At 43.3% G+C, this 25,558-nt stretch overlaps 1 protein-coding gene across 1 annotated transcript in view; it reads right to left on the minus strand.

Moving 5' to 3' along the window:
* Positions 1 to 25,558, minus strand: part of SAP30 (Sin3A associated protein 30) — a 294,757-nt gene that overhangs the window by 51,520 nt on the left and 217,679 nt on the right. Inside the window, exon 3 of the mRNA XM_044061721.1 lies at positions 25,403 to 25,501. Within this exon, the coding sequence (XP_043917656.1) occupies positions 25,403 to 25,501 (99 nt within the window). The remainder of the gene's footprint in view (positions 1 to 25,402; positions 25,502 to 25,558) is intronic.

The following is a 25,558-nucleotide window of genomic DNA, read 5'->3' on the forward strand; positions in this document are numbered from 1 at the left end:
TGAATCAAATACTTCTTTTTGTCTACAAGATTATAATTATCTAGTCACAGTAAAGCCTTGTTCAGTTTAATTTTGGTGGTTACCAAAAAAGCAATTACTAGAAAATGGAAATCGAAGTCTAAACCAGCTGTATCTGAAATGTGGAATATTGTACCAGAGATAAAAGAAAGTACAGTTGTGTACACTTACCATAAATGTAGTTGTTCAAGTGTATTGACTGTTACAGTCATTACATTTGGGTTATCTGTTTGCAGGTAGCCCTCAGGTCAGCCCGAGTCTCAGGTCCTGTGTTGGTTGCAGTCTCATCTTCCATGACGTCAGGTAGTCAGGGGTATAAAGCATGCAGCCGACGCCATTACATCACTTTTTCTTGCCCCAGATGTCAGGTGCCCCCATAATGGGAAGTAATTATATACAAGGTTACACCTCCAACAAAAAGCAAATACACCAGAAAGCTTTAAGCATAGTAAAGCAAGAATAGAGGTATAGTCAATAGATGTTGGGGGGCTGGAGGCAGGGTAACCAGGACTGCATACACTCGAACATCTACATTTATGGCAAGTGAACACAACTGTACTATTTTCTTTGTGTTTCACTGTTGCAGTCATTACATTTGGGTAGATTCCCAAAGCTAAGGAAGGGAGGAGGCAATTAGATAGCGTTAGGACCAGCTATAAGGCCCTGCAAGACTGCAGTGGCAAAACCATCTCTGGATTTAGAAAAAATTGACAAGTGGTAATGCTTGGTGAAGGTATGTACAGAACTCCAGGTAGCAGCTTCTATGAAGTCCCTGGTAGGGACACCTCTGAGAAAGCTGTTGAGGTAGATACAGCCCTGGTGGAATGTGGTCGTATCCCCTGTGGGGTAGGTTTTCCATGGTGCTTATAGCAGAAATGAATGCAATGGCCTATCCAATTAGAAATGGTTTGCTTTCAAATAGCCTTCCCCCCTGCCCCTGCAGCAAATGCAACCAGCAGCTGTTCAGATTTCCTGAGAGGCTTAGTCCTGTCCAAGTAAAATCTAACTTGTCTGTGCACGTCCAAGGAGTGCAGTATTCATTCCCCTTTGTTCTGTGGATTAGAAAAGAAGGTTGGCAAATGAATGGACTGATTAAGGGCCACACTGGATACCACCTTGTGCATAAAGGAAGGATTGGTCTTGAGGGACACCCTGTCCCCATGAAAGATGATGAAAGGCTCCACTGCCATGAAGGCCTGTAATTCAGACACCCTTCTTGCTGAAGTGATGGCTAGAATAAAGGCTGTTTTCCAAGAAAGGAATTTCAACTCTGCATTTGAAGCTGGCTCAAAGGGAGGTAGAGTGAACTTTTCCAATACAGAGTTAAGGTCCCAGGCTGGAGTAGGGGCTCTCCTGGGTGGTCTTAACTTTTTGGCCCCTCCTGAGAACTGCTTCAGCAGTGGATGAGAGAAGAGGGGTGGCTCTGTATCAGAGTGAGCTGAAATGGCAGAGGCATGAATTTTGATGGATGAAAAAGAAAGGCCCTTGTGAAGCATCTCAGTTAAGTATTGAAGAATGTGTGGTAAATTGGGCACTGTTGTGTCCATCCCGAGTTTGGCTCCAGGAACAATCTTTTCCATTTTTCAGCATAGGATTTTCTAGTACTAGGCCTCCTTGCCTCCAGAATGACATCCATCACTTGCTTACTGAGGGATGCTAACGGCAAGGTTCAAGGTTTGAAGCTGTGGGTGCAGAATCTGGCCCTCCTGCTGGGACAGCAGGGCAGGGGTCTGAGGCAGGTGCCATGGTTCCAGAAGTGACACACTGCACAAGAGGGGGTACCAGGGTTGGCGTGGCCAGTCTGGTGCAATAAGTATTGTCCTTGGTTTGTCCTGTTTGATCTTTAGTAGCACTTTGGAGAGGAGAGGCAGAGGGGGAAAGGCATAAACTGATAGGTTTGTCTGTGGGGAGTCCTTGTGCAGAATTTGTCCAATTGGTAGTTCTGAGGGGAGGCATACAGGTGTATATCTGGGCTCCCCCATTTGTTTCTCAAAATATATTTGGTTCCAGTTTCCATTCGTGTGGGTCTATGAGATTTCTGGTTAGGTCGTCTGCCAGTGTATTTAGCTTGCCTGGCAAGAACTGAGCTTGTAGGTGCACTTGGCAGCTCAAGGCTGTGTTCCACAGAGCCATGGGTAGTCTGCAGAGAGGGTATGAGTGGGTTCCCCTCTGCTTGTTTATGTACCACATAACAGTGGTGTTGTCCGTCTTTACCAATAATTGTCCTGGAAGAATGTGGTCCTTGAAGGCCGTCAGAGCATTCTGTACAGATAACATTTTTTTTTGATTGGCATGCAGGTGCATTTGACTCTGGTTCCATTTGCCCCGAATGCACTGCCCTGCCATGTGAGCCCCCCATGCCAGTCTGTTGTTAGGGTTTGGGCGGCAGGGGGTAGAGTGAAAGGCAGCCTCTTGTTTTGGTGGCAGGCCTCTGCCCACCAAAGGAACTCTGTCTTTAGACAAAGGATGATAGGAATCATTGATTCTAGGTCCTGAGAATGTTGATAACATAGGCTTTTTAGATACCATTGTAGTTTCCTCATATGCAGTGTTGTGTATGGAATTAGTAGAATGCAAGATGCCATGAACTCCAGGGCTTGCAGTATTTTCCTTGCGGACAGCTGGGTCTTTGTGACCAGTAGTTTGAAGTAGGCTGTAAAATGAACTTGTTTCTCTGGTGCGAGATAGGCCATCTGGGAAGTTGTATTCAAGCTTGATCCCAGGAATACAAGTTGTTGGCAGGGTACTAGATGTGATTTATTTTCGTTTATGGTGTACCCCAGAGAAGTTAGTAATTTCTTTACAAATGCCAGATGATTTAATATTATGTCCTGGCTTTCTGCCTGAATTAGACAAATCATCCAGGTATGGGTATATTTGAATATTTCTTTGCCTGCAAAATGCAATAACTGGAGCTAGGCACTTTGTGAATACCCTGGGTGCAGTAGATAAGCCAAAGGGCAGTGCAGAGAACAGATAGTGCATGTAGCCTGCTCTGAAGTGTAGGCATCTTCTGCAAGATTCCCTTATTGGGATGTGCAGGTAGGCTTTCCTTTAAATCCAGTGTTGCCAACCAGGCATTTTTGCCTAGCATGGGAAGCAGCTGATGAAGAGTTAGCATTTTGAATTTTGGGATTACCAAAAAAGTGTTTAGGATAGACAGGTCCAGGATAAATCACCAGGAATTGTCTTTTCTGGGTACCAGAAAAAGTCTCGAGTAGAAACCTTGCCCCCATTCTTCTTCTGGGACAGGTTGAATAGCCCTGATGCTTAGAAGAGAGAGAACTTGCTTTTGAGCCTCTGCCCACTGATTTGGGGAGTAGGTCTGGCCAACTATTTGGGGTTGGTAAGGAGTGGAAGTGGAATCTGTATCCTTGGGAAGCTATACTTAAAACCCATTTGTCTTGAGTACCGAGTTCCCAGTTTTTTGCATGCAGGGTAATCTTTCCCCCTAAAGGAACAGTCAGTTGAGCAGGGATTGGAAGGTTTAAAGTTGTCATTGTGACAGTTTACCATAGGGGCGTCTTACTACTTCCAGCTTTGGAAGTGGGAGCCCCCCACTGCTTAGGCCTGTAGGTACCTAGAGACTGAAGCCTGGGTTGTCTGCTGGTTCTGGGTTTGGACTGAGAAGGCCTGGAAGAGCCAGGAAAGGACCAATTCTTAGAAGGCCAGTGCCTACTATATCCGGGAGGTTGTACTTGCAGGAAATCATTAACAGTTTGCATAGATTTAGCTTTTTCCTCCATCTTTTAAGTACTACTTCTGCTTTGTTGCCAAACTGGCGGTCTTGGTTTAAGGGAGCATCCAGTAATTTAGCTTTAACATGATCTGGCAAAGATTGCTCCTTAAGCCAAGCATGCCTTCTAAGTACAGACCCAGTGACAGCAGCCCTGCAAGATGCCTCTAATGAATCAAAACCACATTGCAAAGTATGTTTTCCAACTTGTTCAGCAGAATGCATTAAATCCTGTAATTCTTTATTTTCAGCACAGTCAGGAATCAACATAATTTTCTGTTTAAGCAATCCAACAATATGCTGCTGATACTTTTAACATATGAAACTGGCAGTTTAAGGCCCTAATGGCCAAAGTTGCAGAAGTGTATACCTTCTTACCCCATCTGTCCAGGGCCCTGGAATCTCTATCAGTGGGGGTAGGGCTTTTGGCAGTAGTAGCCTTAATGCCTTTGGGTCACTGTGAAATGGTCTCACAAACTGCAGTAGGATTCTTAGGTACTCTAATACCTGTAAGGTTTTCTGGGAGCTGGAGGTAAGTGTCAGAGGCCAGGCTAGATTCCAAGAAGGCATAATCTACAATGTCCAGTACAGAAGGGATAGCCAAATGCCTGTGTTGAGGTAGGAGTAAGAATTCCCTAAACCTTTTTTTGGAGTTAGAGTAATCCTGGCTTTACCAGCGGAAATGCTCCCCAAGAGTATGCAAAATTTCACCAAACGAGAAATCCTCATGAGGGGAAGCAGAGGGAATGGAGTCCTCTGCATCAGAATCCTCACAGGTAGATATGGGCAACTCCTGGTCATCAGAGAAAACAGAAATTTCAGAATCCTGATCAGAAGAATCAGAAGGAAAGTCAGTTCTAGGTCTTTTAGAGGGAGAAGGGTGGCTTCCTCTGATAAGAGTAATAAGGTCTTCAGCCACTCTTGTTTTTTAGGCATAGGGGCCTGACTATGTGGTCTGGACATCTGTTTTCTAGGCGTGGATCGAGTTTTAGGCCTTGAAGAAGAAGATGGCGTTGGTTTAATATGCAAGTCAGTAGGCCTGAATATAACTTAAGAAGCCGGTGGCTGCACAGTGGCTCCAGACCCATCCAAGGTAGAGACACCAGCAGGTTCCACAGTCGAAGAAGCATCTCACAGCATACTGGACTCCAAATGGGTCTCAGCAGAGGCCTGCGAATTTGAAGTAGCGGGTATCAGGGGCTGCGAAAGCACCTCACTGAATACCGGCGAACTGGCTAGCTTAGCAGAAGCGTCATCAGCAGCTTTGGACCTATGTAGTTTGTCTCTGTCTTTATCTTTGCATTTTTTCGGAATGTTTGTAGTCGGGTGGCTTACCGAAGCCATTTCTGGATAATTGAACAGAGTATCAAAATATTTAGATGTGAAAATGAACAGACAACGAATAGTACGAGGATTGAATAAGGCACAAAACCGACAGCAAGGTACGTCGTGGTCTGGGCCTAAGCAAGGAATGCAGTACGAATTAAAATCTTTATGAGGTACTTGCTTTCCATAAGAAATACAATTGTTAACTTTTACTGACATTGGTTTAGAGCAAGAAAAAGGATCCCCAATGGGGTACTTAGCTTAGTTGAAGACTTTGTATCTGAAACTCGAAAACGAAAATTTCAGGAGTCGGCCGACCGGCACTTGCGAACTTCTTCTGCTTCGGTCACCGCAAGACTGATATAATGGCGTCGGCTGCATGTTTTATACCCTGACTACCTGACGTCATAGAAGATGAGACTGCAACCGACGCAGTACCCCAGACTATGATAATCAGGCTGACTGAGGGCTACTTGCAAGCAGATAACCCAAATGTAATGACTGCAACAGTGAAACACGAAGAACATCTGGAAGTGGGATCTTTAGAAAAGGATAGGAGAAGGTTACATAGAAAAATGGAAATTATGGGAGCAATACATGTATAAAAATGTTTTGAAAGAGTGAGACTTAAGGGAAGACAGGGATTGAGGAATTTAAGTATGTTGGATCGGTGATCGTTATACAGACAAACAACATATGTGATGTATAACATTTATCACTAAGAACATAATATGCTTTGTTATATAAATACATGTTTGCCTATGTCTTGCATAATAATTTAACAAATCTGTTGTGTAAGAAAGTACAGTTGCATACACTTACCATAAATGTAGATGTTAATGTGTATTTACTGTTGCAGTCATCACATTTGGGTTATCCCTGCCAGGGTAGCCCTCAGCCGGTCCGAATACCAAAAGCTTAGTATTTCTGCGTCGGTTGCTGTCGCTTCAGAACTGACGTCAGGTCGTCAGTAGTACAAAGTAAGGCAGCTGACGCCATTACATCAGTTTTTCTTGCCCTGTCAGGAGCCCCCAAGTGGGAGCCAAGTTATGGTGGAAGAATCCCACCAGTAGAAAGTAAATACCAAAATGTTCCTTGCAAGTATAGAGTGAGAGAGAGAGAGAGAGAGAGAGAGAGAGAGAAAGAAAGAAAGAAAGAAAGAAAGAAAGAAAGAAAGAAAGAAGAGGGGGATGCAGGGAGGGAAACCAGGACTGCAACAGTGAATACACTTGAACATCTACATTTATGGTAAGTGTACACAACTGTACAATGTTGTTCATGTTTCACTGTTGCAGTCATCACATTTGGGTTGATTCCCAAAGCTGAGAAAAAGGGAAGAGGCAGTCAAGCAGACTAGGGGCTGGCTAGGATGCCCTGTAAGACTGCAGTGGCAAAGCCTTCCCTGGATTTGGAGAAGATAGGCAGGTGGTAATGCAAGTGTGAACAGATGTCCAGGTGACAGCCTCCAGGATGTCCCTGGTGGGGAGTCCTCTTCAGAGGTGGAGGCTGCTCTGGTGGAGTGAGTCCTGACCCCCTTAGGGGGAGGTTTACCATGTTGCTTGTAACAGAAATGGATACAGTGTGCTATCCATTTGAAAATTGCCCCTGCAGCAAAGCTAATCAGTAACTGATCAGACTTTCTGAATGGTTTTGTCCTGTCTAGATAGAATTTTAGCTGTCTGTGCACATCTAGAGAGTGCAGGATCCTTTCCCCCTTGTTTTGTGGGTTACGAAAAAAAGGTGGGCAAATGAATGGATTGGTTGAGAGCCACACTAGACACCACTTTGGGCATGAAGGATGGGTTAGTCCTGAGGGAAACCCTGTCAGCATGGAAGATGATAAAGGGCTCCACAGTCGCGAAAAAAAGTCGGTTTGTGACGAGGACCAGTAGTGTGAAGTACTCCTCGGAAGCCAGTGCCTGCTCAGCGGCTCCGGACCCATCCAAGGGTGAGACAACTGCAGGATCCTTAGTCAAAAAGAGTTTTGCGGCATACTGGACTCCAAAAGGGCCTCTGTAGTGGCCTGCGAATCCACAGAAGCAGGCATTGGGGCTGCGGAAGTGCCTCACTGTGGACCGGGGAACTGCCAACTAGCTTAACAGAAGTGCCGTCTGTAGGTTTGGACCTGTGCGGTCTGTCTCTGTCTTTATCCTTATGTTTTTTCGAAGATCTGCTGTCGGATGGCTTACTGAAGCCATATCGGAATTCAAGGACTGTAAGCGAAAACATCTAGCTACAATACGGGCCTGACGATGTATAGTGGATCAATGGTCCTACTACAGCCTTTAGCTTAATTATTGGTTTAGCAGCTCTTTTTCTTTTCCGTTTGTCTCCATAAGAGCACCACATGGCTTTTATATTGTTCTAAAAAACGTTTTGAAAACTGTTCAGCACAGCATGAACATATCATAGTTTACTGTGTTAGTCTGTTGAGCACTATATATTGCACTGTTTACAGATTTTATAGTATGACTTTATCATTTACCCCTTGCTTTCTGCTGCTTATATTTGGCTCTACTGCTGTATAACCCTGTCCTCTCAAACGGACTAGGGTCACTGACAGCATGCTGAACTGCTGAATGAATGTTTTGTTCTATTTAATGGAGCCTATATTGCCGAACTTGTATTGTTCATAACATAATGTCTGCTGCTTTCCATTGTTAATCCCCTAAACCTAATCTTCCCTTCATACTTGCTCTAGCCTCATTTAACCATAGCCTCTCTCTACTATTGTGCTTTGTTACACCCTCCTTTCTTCTCTAAACATCCCTTACCATCTTACCTTCCCCTCTACATCTGCAATATTAACTAACTCAGTGTTGCCTCCCTCTCCTCTACAGTAATCTATCCCGGGTGCTCCCTACCTGCTTTAAACGCAAAAGGAATACCTCCGGCCATCACCTGAAGACACCCTGAATTGGCCAGCTTGCCTGGTACTTAGAAAAATACTGCTGAGAAGACCCCCCCCCCCAACAAGATTGTGTAAATGTATGTTGCTTAACACTAATTAAATGTAGACTTGCTGTATTTATCTATAGAGTTAATCTGCCCTCCCGTGTGTGCATTCTAGCAGCCTACCGCAGACCATTTGCCCTCTCCCCCTCCTGTTATCACTATCCTAGAATATATTTAAACCTAAGACTGGTCCAACTATCCCTGCTGTTTGCTATCTCCTTCAACCATTAAGTGGCATCTACCAATATAAATCCTAGATATTCTTTATAATCCCACTAAGGGACATACATACATTTACAGAAAATTCTTTTTGGGGGGTCTCTATTTTAGTTTTTTTTGGGAGTTGGGGCCTAGCCTAATGGGTGGGAGTACAAACACAACAAACAAGCAGTGCAGGTTGACTCACAAGGGATTATTGGCTAGGCTTAAAATGGCTTGCAAGGGCAGTTAGCCTAGTACTAACCTATGAACCTATGAACCTATAAGTTTTATTTTTTCACAAAGAGTTGGCTATGAGTTAATATCTTTAGACTGTAAATATCTTCTCCCCTCTGCTAAACCACCCTCTGTAAAGGCAGCCTTCTTTTTCTGGCTGGAAATACTTAGCTCATACTTTCCAACTACAGCCTTTAAACTGCTCTTTGCTGATACTTTTTCTGCCATACTCACCTCTAGTGTTCTTTTCCGCTCCGTTCGCCCTATGGGCTCACTCTGCTCCCCTACCCTGCCCCCATTTCCCACACGCCCCCAGTACTCCTAGCTTTATTCCCATCTTACCCCACCCTCTCAGCCTAATTACCCAATACCAGCTCCCCCCTCATTACTCCTCCCACCTATAGCCATCCTTTTTAAACTCTGTAATCTGTACTCCACCCAATAATTATAGCCCCCTCCTCTTTCCTTAAATCTCTAGAATACCTTCATCACTTTTTAAACCCTTTCTTCTTCATAGCCTTCTCTATTTTCCTAACCACTCATACCACTCTCTCGTTGCTCCAACATGCTCTCCTCAAGTTATCACACTCTCCAGTCCCCCAGCCTCCTCTTTCTGTTCCTACTTCCCTTATACTATGCTACCTCATATTCCACCTATGCTTGTCCAATACAGCCTACAAAGACAACTACCATACACACCCACCTTCCCCCTCACTCTTACTCCCACTTCCACTCTATCTCCTCTTCTCTCATTCAGCTCAACCCTCTGCACCTATTCCACCCTAAATTCTTCTCCTCTAAATTCAAGGTACTGTCACCTGCTCCAATCTACAATCTGCCAAACTTCATGCCTGGCAGACCAATATGGCTAAAGGATATCTCCTTCAACAACCTAGTCCAAGCTGGTAATATCCATCCTAACCCTGGTCCTACATCCTTTATTAACAACACTCATCCCTTACCCTCTTCCTTCTATCTCAACACCCTAAAGATTTTTACAATTAATGCACAAAGTCTAAATAACAAAGTACACCAATTTCAAGCTTGGTTAAGCCATAACCAACCAGATATCTTAGCCATCTCTGAAACCTAGCTCAAGCCCTTTATCTCAGACTACGAGATTCTGCCCCCAGGATTTCATTGTCTCAGAAATGACTGACTAAATAAAAAAGGTGGAGGAACTGCCCTAGTCTACTCCAACCTTCTTACCTTAATTCCCCTCCAAATTCCAATTCCTCAATTCCAGAACACTGAACTAACTGCTGGAATTCTAAAACTAAATAAACAAAAATGTCTGCATTATTGCCCAATATATCTCACCTGGTAATAATATCTCTACACTCGAAAATATTCTCCTATGGGCCTCTACTGAAATTAACTATGAAACTTGTATCCTGAATCCCACCCAGTTTGGGTTCAAGAAGGGCTGATCTTGTCTCCTGAACCTGATTGACTTTTTCGAATCAGTCTCCAGAGCCGTGGACGGGGGTAAGGCAGTCCACACAGCCTATCTGGACCTCGCCAAGGCCTTTGACACCATCCCACACTCTGGAATCATAGATAAACTTCCTAAGCTGGGCATTAATCCCTACATCACTCAATGGGTTGCCAACTGGCTTACTGACAGAACCCACGCTGTAAAAGTAGCTGACTCCAAATCCAGCTCCAGACAAGTGACAAGTGGAGTTCCTCAGGGTTCAGTCCTGGGACCTCTCGTTTGGCATCTACTTCTCTGAAGTACAAGCCAACACTAAAGGACTCTGGCTAACAAATTTCACAGATGACTGCAAACTGGGAACCATTATTGAATCCCCAAATGATGTCGATACTCTGCAAAAAGGCCTTACAGAAACAGATACTTGGTGCCAGAGCCATGGGCTCAAGCTCAATGCCAAAAAATGTATAGTTATCCCCTTTGGGAAAAAACATGTACCCATGAATTACCACATAGGTGGCAGTACACTAAACACCAAAAGTGTGATAAGAGACTTAGGGACACAGGTGGACAGTGGTCTCACCTTTAATAACCACATCGCCACAACAGTCAGGAAATCCTTCTATGTGGCACACCTCATCACTAAGGGCTTTTCATCCAGAAAAAAGGAGGTCATTGTCCCACTGTACTCATCCCTCATTACACCCATTATAGAATACAATGCCCCATTTGGTATGTACCTCTCAAGACATCTGCAACAACTGGAAAGTTCGCAGAAATACCTCACTAAAAGAATCACAGGCCTAAAGCAGATAACCTATACTGACCACCTTAAAAAACTCCAGCTATACTCTGTCGCAAATCGTCTACTCAGAGGCGATTTCTGCTCGACATACAAGGCCATGTCAAACCCAGAGCTGATGGACATGCTGCACTTAAAGAAATCCCAATCCCTCAGAGCCACACGCTCCAGGGATCTAAACCTTGTCATCAAAACAAACAAAACATGCTGGAGGGATAGGTTCCTGACCCAGAGACTCCCCAGACTCTGGAACAGACTATCCATACATGTAAAGCAGAGCACCTCTTTGGCCCTCTTCAAAAGGAACCTTGATGACTGGATGGGAGAAAGGAAATTCGCCCCACGGATCACGTCAGTCGCCCTGCTAGACAGGGGTTCAGGGAAGTAAATAGTGTGGGAAGAAATAGCCAGGGAATTGTTATGGCTAGGCTTGTATAGGCCCTAGGGCCGATAGCCTAGTACCAACCTATGAACCTATGGTGATGTGAATATTGACTGGAATAAAATCAATTGCCCCTCTCCCTCCCTATCCATTAACCTCTATAACATCACTCAAATAATCCTCTCCATCACTTGACCTAACAAAATAAACCCTCCCGGATCCACTATAGATTGGATCATAGTCTCGGATCCAAATAAAATAACCAATTCTGGCACAATTCCTGATACCTTTAGCAACCACCTCCCCAGCCTTAATGCATCGCCCAACTAGTTCCTCCCCACAACAGCATCAGTACATTCAAACTCGTAACCTAAGTAGCTTCAACCCAAATACTTTCTCAAATACTTTCAAACAAATGAACTGGCAAATTCTAAACATCCTTCCTCTTGACAAGGCTATAGAATACTTCAACTCTGTCTTCCTTGATACTTTAAACTCACTAGCCCCATTAAGAAACAAAAGGATAAAAACTAAAACTGCTCATTGGCTATCCAAAGAGATAAAACAGATTATGCATCACAGAGACAAACTATGGAAGCTTTACCAAAACAATAAACTGGACAATACCTTGCTCCAATATCTGCAACCGTGCAAAACGACTAATCACCAAAGACAAAAAATCCTACTATATCAAACTTCAGTCCAATAACAATAAAAAACCCCAAAAATTCTGGAACTCAGTAAACTCACTCCTCAATCCAGGCTCCAAGAATAATCCCTGTCCTGACCAAAGTAAATCTGATCTCGAACTAGGCTCTTCATTTTTCATAGACACTATTACTACCCTCGCCAAGACATTTCCCAATAATAACCCAACTGCTCTACACTCTCCCCCTTCCAATTCATCTCATCTGTTTGAACTCAAACCCATCTCCACTAACTTTATAAAAAAACTTTTGTCCAAACTTAAACCTTGCTCTAACACTCCCGACAATATTCCCTCTTCCTTCCTAAAATGTGCTGCTGATGGCATTGCACTCCCAATCAGCATCATTATCAACTGATCCATAAAAGAATCATACATCCCCAAACTCTGGCGCTCAGCTTATATTCTTCCTCTTCATAAAGGAGGCAAAAATACCAGCATCTCAAAATTTCGCCCCATTGCTTTGCTCTCACCAATCTCCAAAATCCTAGAAAAATGCATCCACCTCCAACTTGTGCCTTTCCCTTTCCCAAAACAATATTCTCACTCCTACCCAGCATGGCTTTCGTCCAGGCCATAGCACAATAACTGCTCTACTCTCTTTCCTAGAAACTGTCAATCAAGCCAGACATTCAGGCCACTTAGTTTCTAGTAAGTCTAAAGCCTTTGATATTGTTTCCCACAACCACCTTCTCGGTCATCTCTCAAACCTTAATCTCTCACAATGCTTTATCCTGGTTCTCCAGCTATCTATCAAACAGATCACAGGCAGTCAAATGGAAGAACTCCATCTCTTCCTTCCTACCTACCCCAACTGGCGTACCACAGGGATCCATCCTTGGGCCAATGCTTTTTAACATCTTCATCAATAACTTTCACACCGTTATTCCTGATGCTAAAATCATTCAATACGCAGACAATTCAACCTTAAGTCTGCTCTGCCTCAAACCTCTCTGAATTGCTGACTAAAACCCAAACTGCCTTCTCAACAACTGAAAACTGGATGCGCCAAAACCACCCCTCTCTCAATGCAAATAAATGAAAGATTCTACTATCCCCTCCCACAAAGACCCTCTCCTATGATAAAAACAACTTCAAAGTCTATAGTCAAACCAACTCATCTATAGATGTAGTCCCCTCTGCCAAACTACTTGGCATTACTGTAGATGAACACCTCAATTTTTGACATTCATATTCAACAAAACATTAAGAAAACCCACCAAAAGCTAGGTATGCTCGCTTTCTCTCCAACTTTACCAGACAAACTCTGGCCTCAACTTTTCTTCCTTCCTTATTATAGGGAGCCCCTCTCCTAACCAACCTGTCCTCCTCTATCACCTCTAAACTAGAAAACTGCTACAACAAAATCTCTAAATTTGCCTCTAAATCTAAAAATACCACCCATCACTGCCTAACCCTACAATCCCTGAATTGGCTTGAACTCCCAAACTACCTAGACTATCTCCAACTCACTACTGCACAAAGACTCATATTTCACCCAACAAAATGTCCCGCTCTAACTAACATCCTTCCCCCTTATACACCCAACAGAGCTCTCAGATCTGAAAATCAGAAGTTAATTACTATCCATAAACCTAAACGTCCTGCTGGCCAACTTCTCCTATCTTTCTCACTAGGCAAAAAATGGAATTCCCTTCCCTCCACACTAAGAACCATACCAAACTCAGAAAACTTCAAAACCCAACTATTCAAACACCTGTCCACTAAATGGAAATGTACCTGCCTTCACCCAACCTAATCCAAGGGGGTTCTCGCTCTGGTTCCCAAGCTCTACAACTCTCAGTTATCTTCCTATGAGCCTATCTAAGCTACAATTTCTACAGCTTCTCTCTAAGCTCTCACCTCCTACAGCTACCCTCACACAACCCAACCTTGTAAATATTATAAATAGTATTCTACTGTTGATGGGTGTATGAAAAGCATATTAACATTTTCTTAAAAGGTTTCCCCAAATGAAACTGTGTGATCCCTACCTTCAAGCTTAATGAATTTGTTAACTATGCATGATATTGAATGCATTTACGAGTAACTATTCTACATAAGATCTTTGATATTAACTATCATTTGTATCTAAATTGTATAATGCATCTTGGAGCTTTTCTCCCCGGGCCTCCACTGAAAATGGGTCAATTCAGCCCAGTGGACTTCCCCGGTAATCAAATTGCAAATAAATAAATAAAGAAATAAAATGAATAGTTCTGGCATTAAACAAAGCACAAAAGTGACAGCGAGGGACATCATGGTCTGGGCCAAAGCAAGTGTCGCAGTAAGAACGAAAGTCTCTGTGTGGTATTTGCTTTCCACAGGCGAGACAATTGTTAACTTTTTCTGACATTGGTTAGAGCAAGAAAAAAAGGATCCCCAATGGGGTACTTAGCTTTTTGAAGACTTCAACTTCAATTCGGAAGACGGAACTCAGGTAGTGGCCGACCGGCACTCGTGCGAACTGCTTCTGCTTCGAGCTCCTCAGCAAGAAAGACTGATGTAATGGCATCGGCTGCCTTACTTGATACTACTGATGACCTGACATCAGTCCTGAAGCGACAGCAACCGACGCAGAAATACCAAGCCTCTGGTATTCGGGCCAGCCGAGGGCTACCCTGGCAGGGAAAACCCAAATGTGATGACTGCAACAGTGAAACACGAAGAACATCTTACCATAACGGTAGATGTCCTACGGACCACTGTTGCAATATTCCAAACTGTTGGGTTATCGCCAGATAACCTAGACATTCAGCCAGAATGGAAAAGCTAAAACCCTCTACTGAGCCGTACATCCAACATAAGACCCAAGCCCGGTGGGCACAAGGGTACTTAAAAAACCTCAGACCATCTACAAGACATAAAGCTTGCAAACATCTGAGGATACTACAGTATCTTGTCAGCCAAGAGGGAAGAAGGCAGAAAATGGGTCCCTTTTGCACCATGAGAAGAGGTAAACAAAGATAAAAAAGGGATGGCAGGGTGGGAAGGTATACTGCAAACAGTGATCACTGGGACACCTACTTGATATTGTAAGTTCTTACACAACTGTACTATATACCCTTCCTTAGATCACTGTTGCAGTATTCCAAACTACTGGGCAATTCCCAAAGCTTAGTGTAAAAAGTGGCTGGATGAGATATAGGAGAGCTGTCAAGCAGTATGGAGAGGACTGATATGGCAAAGACAACTCTGGACACAGAAAAAGCATCTACCCTGTAATGTCTGGTAAAAGTATGCATGGAAGACCAACAAGCTACTTTAAGAAAAGCTCTTGAGTTTGCGCCCTTATAAAAGGCTCCAGATGAGGCCACTGCTCTGGTAGATTGTGCTTTCACTGATGAAGGTAAGCATTTGCCATGGTAAGTGTAGAAAAAGGAAATGGATTTAGAACTCCAGTTAGCAACAGTTTGTTTTGAAGCTGGGTTACTTAGCTTGGTTTCTTGGAAGGAAAACATCTGGTCAGTCTTGTTGTTTGACTTTGTCTCATCAAAGTAAAATATGAGCTGTCTATGCACACCAAGTGAGTGCATGACTCTCTCTCTCTTATTCTGTAGATTAGGGAAGAATGTAGGGAGACTAAAGACCTGATTAAGGTATAGCTCATTTACTACTTTCAGGACCAATCCCTCTTTTTCTTAACAATTTTGTCCTTTTGGAAAATGCCATTACGAACTGGAGGTCAGGGACATATCTAGCTGAGATAATGGTTTTCAAAGTACAGAATTTCAGAGAAACAGAGGCTGCTGGTTCAGAAGGGGATTGAGTTTTTCCAAGAAGAAAACTGAAGGCCCAAGAAGGCGGAATAGCTTTCCTAGTCAGTTTTAGATGAAGTATGCCTTTCAGAAACTGTTTTACCTCTATCCTACACAGAAGAGGGTGGTCAAGAGGTAAGCAAGCAGAAATGGCAGAGAGGTGTGCCTTGACTGAGGTGTACACCAGGCCAGCTTTTAAAATCTCACACAAAGAAAGGACTATGCAGACAACCATTAGTACCAGGCTCTGTTCATAAGCATGACACCAAATTGAAAATATTTTCCATTTAGATTTTGATTTTATCTAACATCTCCTTACAGGGAAAGTCTGACTGGGACAGAGCCCATTTCCAATGGAGGCCCAGGGAGAAATGCTCAAGATGTACATCTTTGGAATGTGGGAGAAAACTGGAGAACCCTAAGGAAACCCACGTGAATGCAGGGAGGACATGCAGACTCTGCACAGAAGGCACTCCAGACGAGAATCGAACCAAAGAGCCTCTTACTGTGAGGCTACAATGCTAATGACTGCACCACTGCATCACCCTTAGAAATGTAAGATTTCTAGGCAGTAGGTTTCCTTGCCTCCTGGAGTGTCTGTAACACATCCTCAGAAAATATGTATCTAAAAAGAATCAGAACACTATTGTCCACAATGTCAGACCGAATTACAGGTTGGGGTGAAAACCCTGTGTTGTGTGAGCAAGTCCACTGTGTGAGTTTAACTGAAGTGGTGGTAGAGAAGTCGGAACAAATGATGCCTTGGGCAAAAGGGAGTCACCAGTAAGATCTTTGGTTTGTCTCCCTGAATCTATAGTAAGACCTCTGGGAGAAGTGGAAGCAGAGGGAAGGCACAGAGGAAAGTACAGTTGTGTACACTTACCATAAATGTAGATGTTCGAGTGTATTCACTGTTGCAGTCATTACATTTGGGTAATCTGCTGGCAGGTTGCCCTCAGTCGGCCTGATTAACAAAGTCTTGGGTCCTGCGTCGGTTGCTGTCCCTTCTTCCATGATATTAGGTCGTCAGGGGTATAAAACATACAGCTGATGCCATTACATCAGTTTTTCTTGCCCCAGATGTCAGGTTTCCCCCAAATGGGGAGCAAAATAAATAAATATTTTCTAGTACTAGGCCTTCTAGCCTCCAAAATGCCATCCATCACAGTTTTGCTGAGGGATGCCAAGGGTGAAATTAGTCGATTAGCCATGCTGCAAGATTCAAAGTTTGGAGTGGAGTGTGTAGAATTTGGTAGTTCTGCTGAGACAGTAGGTAAGGTGTCTGAGGCAGGTGCCATGGAGGAAGGTGTAACACATTGCGCAGGAGTGGGTACCAGTGTTGGCGAGGCCAGTCTAGAGCAATCAGAACCATTTTTGGTTTGTCCTGTCTGACTTTTAGTAGAACTTTGGAGAGCAGAGGCAGAGGGGGAAAAAGCATAGACTGATAGGTTTTTCCAGCTGAATGATAGAGCATCCACTTTCCAAGCATTTTTGTGATGAATTCTTGTGCAGAATATGTCCAACTGATAGATCTTTTTGCCTCACCCCAAAACTATGTCTGGACTCCCCCATTTGCATGCCAACACATTGAAATCTTGTGGTTCCAGTTTCCATTCGTGTGGGTCCATAAGATTTCTGCTTAGTTCGTCTGCCATAGTATTTAGCTTTCCTGGCAGGAATTGTGCTTGTAGTTGTATCTGGTAGGTCAAGGCCGTGTTCCACAATGCCATGGCTAGTCTCCAAAGGGGGTAGGAATGTGTATTCCCCTGCTTATGTACCACATTAACTGTGGTATTGTCTGTCTTTATCATTAGTTGTCCTGGATGAAGGTAGTCCTTGAAGACTGTCAGTGCATTCTGTACAGCTAGCATCTCTTTCTGATTGATATGTAGGTGCATTTGATTTGGGCTCCATTTGCCCTAAATGCACTTTCCGGCCAGATGAGCTCCCCAAGCATAGTCTGATGAGTCTGTAGTTAGGGTTTGGGCGACAGGGGGTGGAGTGAATGGCAGTCTCTTGTTTTGGTGGCAGGCCACTGCCCACCATAGGAACTCTAGCTGCAGGCAAGGTATAATAGGAATCATTGTTTCCAGGCTGTGACAATGTTGGCTCCATAAACCTTTTACGTACCACTGACGTTTCCTCATATGCAGTCTTGCATATGGAATTAGAAGAATGCAGGAGGCCATGAACCCCAAGGCTTGCAGAATTTGTCTTGCAGATGGCAGGGTTTTTGTGGCCACCTGTTTGAAGTAAGTCACCAATTGAATTTGCTTTTCTGGCATAAGGCAAGTCATCTGGGCAGTTGTATTCAAGCTTGCACCCAGAAATGCAATTTTTTGAGAGGGTACCAGTTGTGATTTCTTTTCGTTTATGGTGTACCCTAGACAAGTTAGAACTCTTTTTACAAAACGTCAGATGCTTTAGAAGAATGTCCTTGTTTACTGCCTGAATTAGACAATCAGCGAGGTATGGATATATTCGAATATTTCTTTGCCTGCAAAATGCAAATACTGGAGCCAGGCACTTTGTGAAGACCCTGGGAGCAGTAGATAAGCCAAAGGGCAGTGCAGAGAACTGGTAATGCAAGTAGCCTGCTTTGAAGCAGAGGTATCTTCTGCAAGATTCCCTGATTGGGATATGCAGGTAAGCCTCTTTTAAATCTAGAGTTACCAACCAGGCATCTTTGCCTACATAGGCAGTAACTGTTGAAGAGTCAGCATCTTGAATTTTGGAATGTCCAGAAATGTGTTTAGAATGGATAAGTCCAGAACTGGACACCATGATTTGTCTTTTCTGGGTACCAGGAAAAGTCTTGAATAGAAACCTTGTCCCTTTTCCTCTTCTGGTACTGGTTGAATAGCCCCCATGTTCATGAGGGGCAGAACTTGTTTTTGGGCCTCTGCCCACTGATTTGGGGGCAAATCTGGCCATCCGTTTGGGATTGGCAATGTGCGAAAATGAAATCTGTATCCCTGGGATACTATATTTAGAACCCATTTGTCCTGGGTAATAAGTTGCCAGTTTCGTACATGAAGTGCCAGTTTTCCCCCCAAAGGGGCCGCTAAAAGGTAAGTGCTTGGTGATTGCAGAGGGAAGTCATTGAGACTGTTTACCATAGGGAGGTGCCTTGTTGTTTCCAGATTTGGAGGTGGAGGCACCCCATTGTTTTGTTCTAAAAGTTCCTTGTGACTGAAACCTGGAGCCTTTGGAATGTCTGGATTTGACTTGAGTGGCTCTCGAAGGGACTGGAAAGGACCAGTTCTTAGTAGGCCAGTGCCTACTAAATCTTGGAGGTGGCACTTGTAAGAAATCGTTCACAGTTTGCATAGATTTAGCTTTATCTTCCATCTTTAACACTTCTTCAGCCTTATTACCAAAGAGACGGTCCTGTTGTAAAGCAGCATCCAACAATTTTGCTTTAACATGGTCAGGCAGAGTTTGCTCTTTGAGCTAAGCATGCCTCCTTAGCACAGATCCAGTTACAGCAGCCCTGCAAGAGGCCTCCAAGGAATCAAAACCACATTGCAAAGTATGTTTCCCAACTTGTTCAGCTGAATGTAATAAATCCTGCAAATCTTTATTTTCAACACAGTCAGAGATTAACAATTTTCTGTTTAAGTAGTCCCACAATATGCTGTTGATATTTAAGCATATGAAATTGACAGTTTAAAGCCCTGATTGCCAAGGTTGCAGAAGTGTAAACCTTCTTACCCCATCTATCCAGCACCCTGGAATCTCTATCAGAAGGGGTAGGATTTTTAGCAGTAGAGGCTTTAATGCCCTTGGGACCCTGAGAAATGATTTCAGGATCAGCAATCGGATTTTTGAAAAGAAATTTGTGGGAGTCAGGAACCCTGTAGTATCTGTCTGGCTTACAAGGAGCTGGAGGCAGAGAATCAGGAGCCATACTAGATTCTGAAAAAAACATCAACAATGTCTAGAACGGGAGGTATAATCAAAGGCCTATGCTGAGGAAGAAGAAGAAAATCCCTAAGTCTCTTTTTAGATTCAGAAAAATCCTGACTTCCCAGTGGAAATGTTCCCTTAAGGTATGCAAAGTTTCCCCAAAAGAAAAATCCTCAGGGGGAGAAGCAGAAGGAATGGAATCTTCTGCATCAGAGTCCTCATAAGTAGGAATAGACAAATCCTGTTCATTAGAAGAGTCAGAAGAAATAGAATCCTGTTCAGAAGATTCATAATCAATGTCTTGCCTAGACCTCTGCATGGATTTACCTTTTTCCTCAATCTTTTTAAGAACTTCTTCTGCTTTAGAGCCAAACATTCTTGGTTTAATGGAGCATCAATAATTTTGCCTTGACATGGTCTGGCAAGATTTGTTCCTTCAGCCAAGCATGCCTTCACAGAACAGACCCAGTGACAGCAGCCCTGCAAGATGCTTCTAAGGCATCAAAACCACACTGCAAAGTATGTTTACCAACTTGGTTTGCAGAATGCATTAAGTCTTGTAAGTCCTTATTTTCTGCACAATCAGGAATCAACAACATTTTTTGTTTAATTTGATCAGTAATATGCTGCTGGTACTTCAATATGTGAAACTGGCAATTTAAAGCCCTGATGGCAAGAGTTGCAGAGGTATATACCTTCTTACCCCATCTGTCTAGAGCCCTAGAATCCCTGTCTGAAGGGGTAGGGTTTTTGGCTGTGGAAGCCTTAATACCTTTAGGTCCCTGGGAAATGGTCTCTGGATCCGCAGTGGGATTTTTAAAGAGGAATTTGTGAGAGTCAGGTACGCGGCAGTATCTGTCAGGCTTCCTAGGAGCAGGTGGTAAAGTATCAGGGGTAAGGCTGGATTCCATGAAGACATCATCTACAACATCCAGGACAGGAGGAATAGCTAGAGGCCTATGCTGAGCCAAGTCTAAAAATTCCCAGAGTCTCTTTTTGGACTGTGGGTAGTCCTGGCATTCCCAGCGGAAATGCTCTCTTAGGGTATGCAAGGTTTCACCGAAAGAAAGGTCCTCGGGGGGGGGCTGAGGGAATTGAATCCTCTGCATCACAATCCTCATAGGTAGATAAGGGTATGTCTTAGTAATCACAGGAGTGACAGTTATCAGACTCACTGTCTGAAGAATCAAAAGGAAAATCAAATATTTGTCTTTTAGAGGGGGAAGGCTGGCTTCCCCTAATTAAAGTAATAATGTCTTCAGCCATTCTAAGCATTTGTTTCTGTGGCATGGGAGCTTGAAAATGTGCTTTGGTCATCAGTTTCCCAGGTGTAGTGCAAACTCTGGGCCTGAGAAATGCGGTAGATTTAGTCATTAGCGAAGTAGTCGGTTTGATACGAACATCGGAAGGTCTGAATACACCCTCAGAAGCCGGTGCCTGCACAGCGGCTCCAAACCCATCCAAGGTAGAGACATCCGCAAGTTCCATAGTCGAAGAGGCACCTCGCGGCATACCGGACTCCGAATGGGTCTGAGTAGAGGCCTGCGAATCTGTAGAAGCAGAGTACCGGTGGACTGGCAACTAGCTTAATGGAAGTGTCGTCGGCAGTTTTGAACCTATGTGGTCTGTCTCCGTCTTTACCTTTGCGTTTTTTCGGAAGATCGGTAGTCGGACAGCTTACCAAAGCCATTTTGGAATATGGAGAATGACAGCGAAAGAATCCAGGCACAAAAATAGCCCGACAATGAGTAGTTCGGGCATTGAACAAGGCACAAAACCGACAGCGAGGGACGTCGTGGTCTGGGCCTAAACCGGTGATACAGTAAGAATGAAAATCTCTGTGAGGTATTTGCTTTCCACAGGCAAGACAACTTTTTCTGACATCGGTTAGAGCAAGAAAAAAGAATCCTAACGGGGTACTTAGCTTTAGAAGACTTTAGGTTTGAAACTCGAAAAACAAAACTTTCAGGTAGCTGCCGACTGGCACTTGCAAACTGCTTCTGCTTCGGGCTCCCATGCGGCAAGAAAAGCTGATGTAATGACGTCGGCTGCATGTTTTATACCCCTGATGTCATGGATAAAGTGACAGCATCCGACGCAGAAATCCCAAGACTCTGGTATTCGGGCCGACTGAGGGCTACCTGCAGGCAAATAACCCAAGTGTGAGGACTGCAACAGTGAAACACGAAGAACATCCTTTAGCAACTACTATGGAAAAAGCCTACACTGTAACATAACTGCATATGATGCTATGCCTAGTCACCTGTGAGGCCTAAGCCTCCATGGTCATGGCCTGTTTACTGCCAGGCCCTTCCATACAAGTCAAAGTTGTACTTAAATTGCCCAAAATAGACAGTAAATATTTAGACATTTGGATGTAAACATTCAAGGTTCTGAAGGCTAGACTGGAAGGGGTGTATAACTTCTTCCCAGTCTACCCACTGCTCTACAGTCTTTATCAGAGGGCGGGTATTAGCAGCAGGCAGACGTTTGGAAGACTTGTCTGTAGCCATAGAAAATATAGAATGATCTGCCAAAGGATTACTGTACATAAACTAACTCTTCAGGCACTATGTAAAATCTATTAGCCACTCTCCCATAAAAGTCCTAACAGTTAGGAGCAGCTGAAGTTGATGCAATGGCATCAAGAAAGGCCTCGATGACGGAAGAAACAGGAGCAGGATGCCTACCTTTGAATGATTAATATCCGTTTTGTATATCAACAATCTGATGGATTCCCATTCAAAAAGTTTCATTATATTAGAGATGGTTTCTGCAAATGAAGCTTCCTCAACAGGGAAATTATGGGAAAGGGAGTCATCATCACATGCCATTTAGCCTGTAGCGTGGATCTGAGAAGAGTAGACCAAAGAGTGTTCATCAGAATCTTCATTCTCAGAAGACTCTAAATGTTTCTTTTGAGGGGTAGCAGGAGTAGGGGCAAAGGATGCAAGAGACAGTGGCTTAAGTGCCATTATGGCCTTAAACACATCCTGAGAAAAATCCATCCACTCCTTTTCCTTGGATGTCTGAGGAAAGGAAGCTTTTTTTTTTTTTTTCCTTTTCCAGTGTGACATCCGTTTTCACCAGACGTGGTGGTTCCACCCCTGATGCATCTCAATTAGAGACTTTAGTATTTCCTCTCAAACTAAAATTTGTGGAATACCTTCGGGTCCATCAGAAGCGATTATATGGGGTTCCCTCTTCTCATGTTGGTAGCATTAGTCATTTTGCATGTGTATTCCTTAGATGCCATACAGGCCTCCTCAGTTGTGGTAGTGGGCATATGAGAAGGCATACCGTGAGTTCCAAGGTCAAAATAGGCATGGGTCTAGGCCTCTAATACTTCTTTTGGACTGGCAGAAAGTCAGGGGTTAAAGGGTCTGCCATCTTAACTTGGGCAAGGCAGTTAAGGATGTGGGTTTCCATTCCAGTGTTGGGGGTAGGAAGTAGAGTCCATAATGTTTTAAGTATGTAGGACTGGAAACAATACAATTCTCATAACTGTATGCTGCGCCTAAACGGAAGAGGCACTAGGAATGGAGACCCTTGCAGGGAATCTGCCTGCCACTATTGCACTTTCCCCTCCTAGCGGACATATATAGAGTAACAAACATCAATAACACAAAAAAAAGAGGAAGGTTTCCCCGATGAGGTACTGAACTGATCCAGTGAAGGCCAACAATACAGACGTTCATGCGTGTTAAACAGACTGATGGATGCAAGACCTGCAGTTGGACTGGAGGTGAGATGATCTGAGGTTTTATGCTTATGTACCCTTACGCCAGCTGACATACATCATACATCTGACAAATGTCTCTATATATGGCTTTGGTATCCCAGATGGACATCCAGGTTATCTGGCAAGATAACCCAACAGGCTGGAATACCTCAAAAATAACCTAAGGAAGAACATGTTTATATCCTCCAGTTGATTTGTTAATAAATAAAAATTCCCTGGACCATGCAGTTAAGTCTAAGAATTCCCGGGCATACCAGACTTTAGAGGTATGGGTACTCCAGTCTTCTGATGGGTAGTTGAAATCTCCCATTATAAAGGCATTTTTTAATAAATAGGTAGCTCCTCCAGTACATTTATGAATCTAATATGGTCATTAAGGGATATGGAGAGCATCCTGTAGTAGGCTACAAGCTGAAAGTTTATCTATTTCAGGAGAAGTTGGAGTATAATGAGTTAAATTTATGGGTCTCTGGGAATGTAAGGGAGATCTGGTCCTTAATAAATATAGAATCATCACTGCAGTTTCCATCTGGCCTCAGTGTATGGCAGGTGCAAACCCCCCAGGTATGGGACTGAAACCAAATCTCATTAACTACAATAACCACACAGAAATGTACATGTTCAAACTGCGAGACAGCCTCAAGATCAAGCAACTTGTTAATACTTCTTGTGTTAAGAAAAGCCACCTTGATATAGTCCAGTTTAGAGCTAGAAATTGCTACACTGATATCTCCTACACCGAGATTCACATTAGCTGGCCCCTGCTTAAAATGGCACTATGGGGGACTAAAGCATGGGCTTTAATCAGTATGTTGAAAGCTATGGAACTAGAAGCTCAGTTAATTCCTGGCAAAGTTCTTTAGTCTCCTCATCTCATGCCAGTGCATACTGGACTCCCCTATAAAGACACCAACTAATAAGCCTACTGTTGAAGCCAATCATTTTTCTTTGTACACAAGTATCATTCAAGGTGAAGGAAGGATTCCCCTAAGATCCAGTGTCATGCCTGCAATGGATACATGCATGGTAAGATTAAACATGTCTCTCTGCACAAAGGTTGTGTGTCTGAAGACAATTGCACCCACATGGGCTACCATTAGATCATAGCATTTGCCAGGTAAGAGGATCTTTACAGCACTAATGATATCATGAATCCTGGCTCCAGTAAGAAAACTTCAACCCTGTCTTTGTCCAGGCTGTCAATGTGCCTGACAATAAGTCATAAAATTACTAAGACATTACTGTCTTTACTTACAGAATTTGAATTCTATCTTCTGGTGAGTCTTTACTATGTACAAGTACTGGTGCTGATGTGGTAGTGGATAGCTGCTGAGACATGACTTCTTAACCCCAAGAGACTTTAGTAGTGACTTTTGCAGTCTCACCAAAAGTCAGTTTAGTGTGGTTGTAATGAGATGTGGGTGGATGTGTGCTTTTCTCCCAGGCCATTTTATTGGTTGACAGAGATGCTTCCAAAATGCCTAGATAATTTGCACCTCTCTCAGACTGAATTACTAGTGTCAAGTAATTATTCACAGTTTCTACGTTTATGGCAGTTCCTACACTGCATATATCAGTTCCTACACTGCATATGAGTACCAAGTGCTACAATACTGACAACAGAAGAGATGCATGCAGTTGTACTTTTCATTCTATCCAGATGGGTTCTGAATTTAGTTTGATTTAAGTGTTGAAGATATACTGTTTGTAGCTTAGCTTAGCACAACTAATTCTAAGCAGCTAAGGGGGTCAGACTAGCAATTTGCCATGAGCCTGGATGATATCTGGTCCCTGTAGTCCAATCTAATAAAATAATGCTTAAATTCTTCAACCCAAAACAGTCACTACCTCAAGATGTGATTTTTCTTTTTAAAGAATTCAGGGTGCTGCAGTAAAGTGAGGTTGTGCAAGAACTCGGCTCTATACAAAACGTGCACAAGTACTAAGAATTATATTGTTTTTGTCTAACTGCAATACTCTGTGCCCACTGCAGCAAAAACTGGGTGAGGTTTCTCAGATGGAAAATGTCTTGGGGAAAAGGTAAAAGTCTACATGCAGTTTAACAATCAAGCCAAGGATTATTCTCAACAAAACAGTGGCCACATTATTATAAACAGTAACAAATAAAGAACATTTCATATAGTGTTATCAAAAGCCAAATGGAAACATTGCACAGAGCTTGAACATAACATACAAACCTCAACAAGCTGGGCCTTATTCAGTCCAGGCCTTGTCTGCAATTTGAAGTGCCTCTTGTACCGTCTTAGTGTATTTACCTGCAATTGAAATAGGTCAACCTAAAAAACATAAAAGAAATAAAATAATGCTTCACTAAACACTTGTTTAACTCTTGG

This window comes from Protopterus annectens, chromosome 2.part0 (genome assembly GCF_019279795.1).
Source record: "Protopterus annectens isolate FY-2018-M chromosome 2.part0, PAN1.0, whole genome shotgun sequence".
Taxonomy (NCBI): Eukaryota; Metazoa; Chordata; order Ceratodontiformes; family Protopteridae; genus Protopterus; species Protopterus annectens.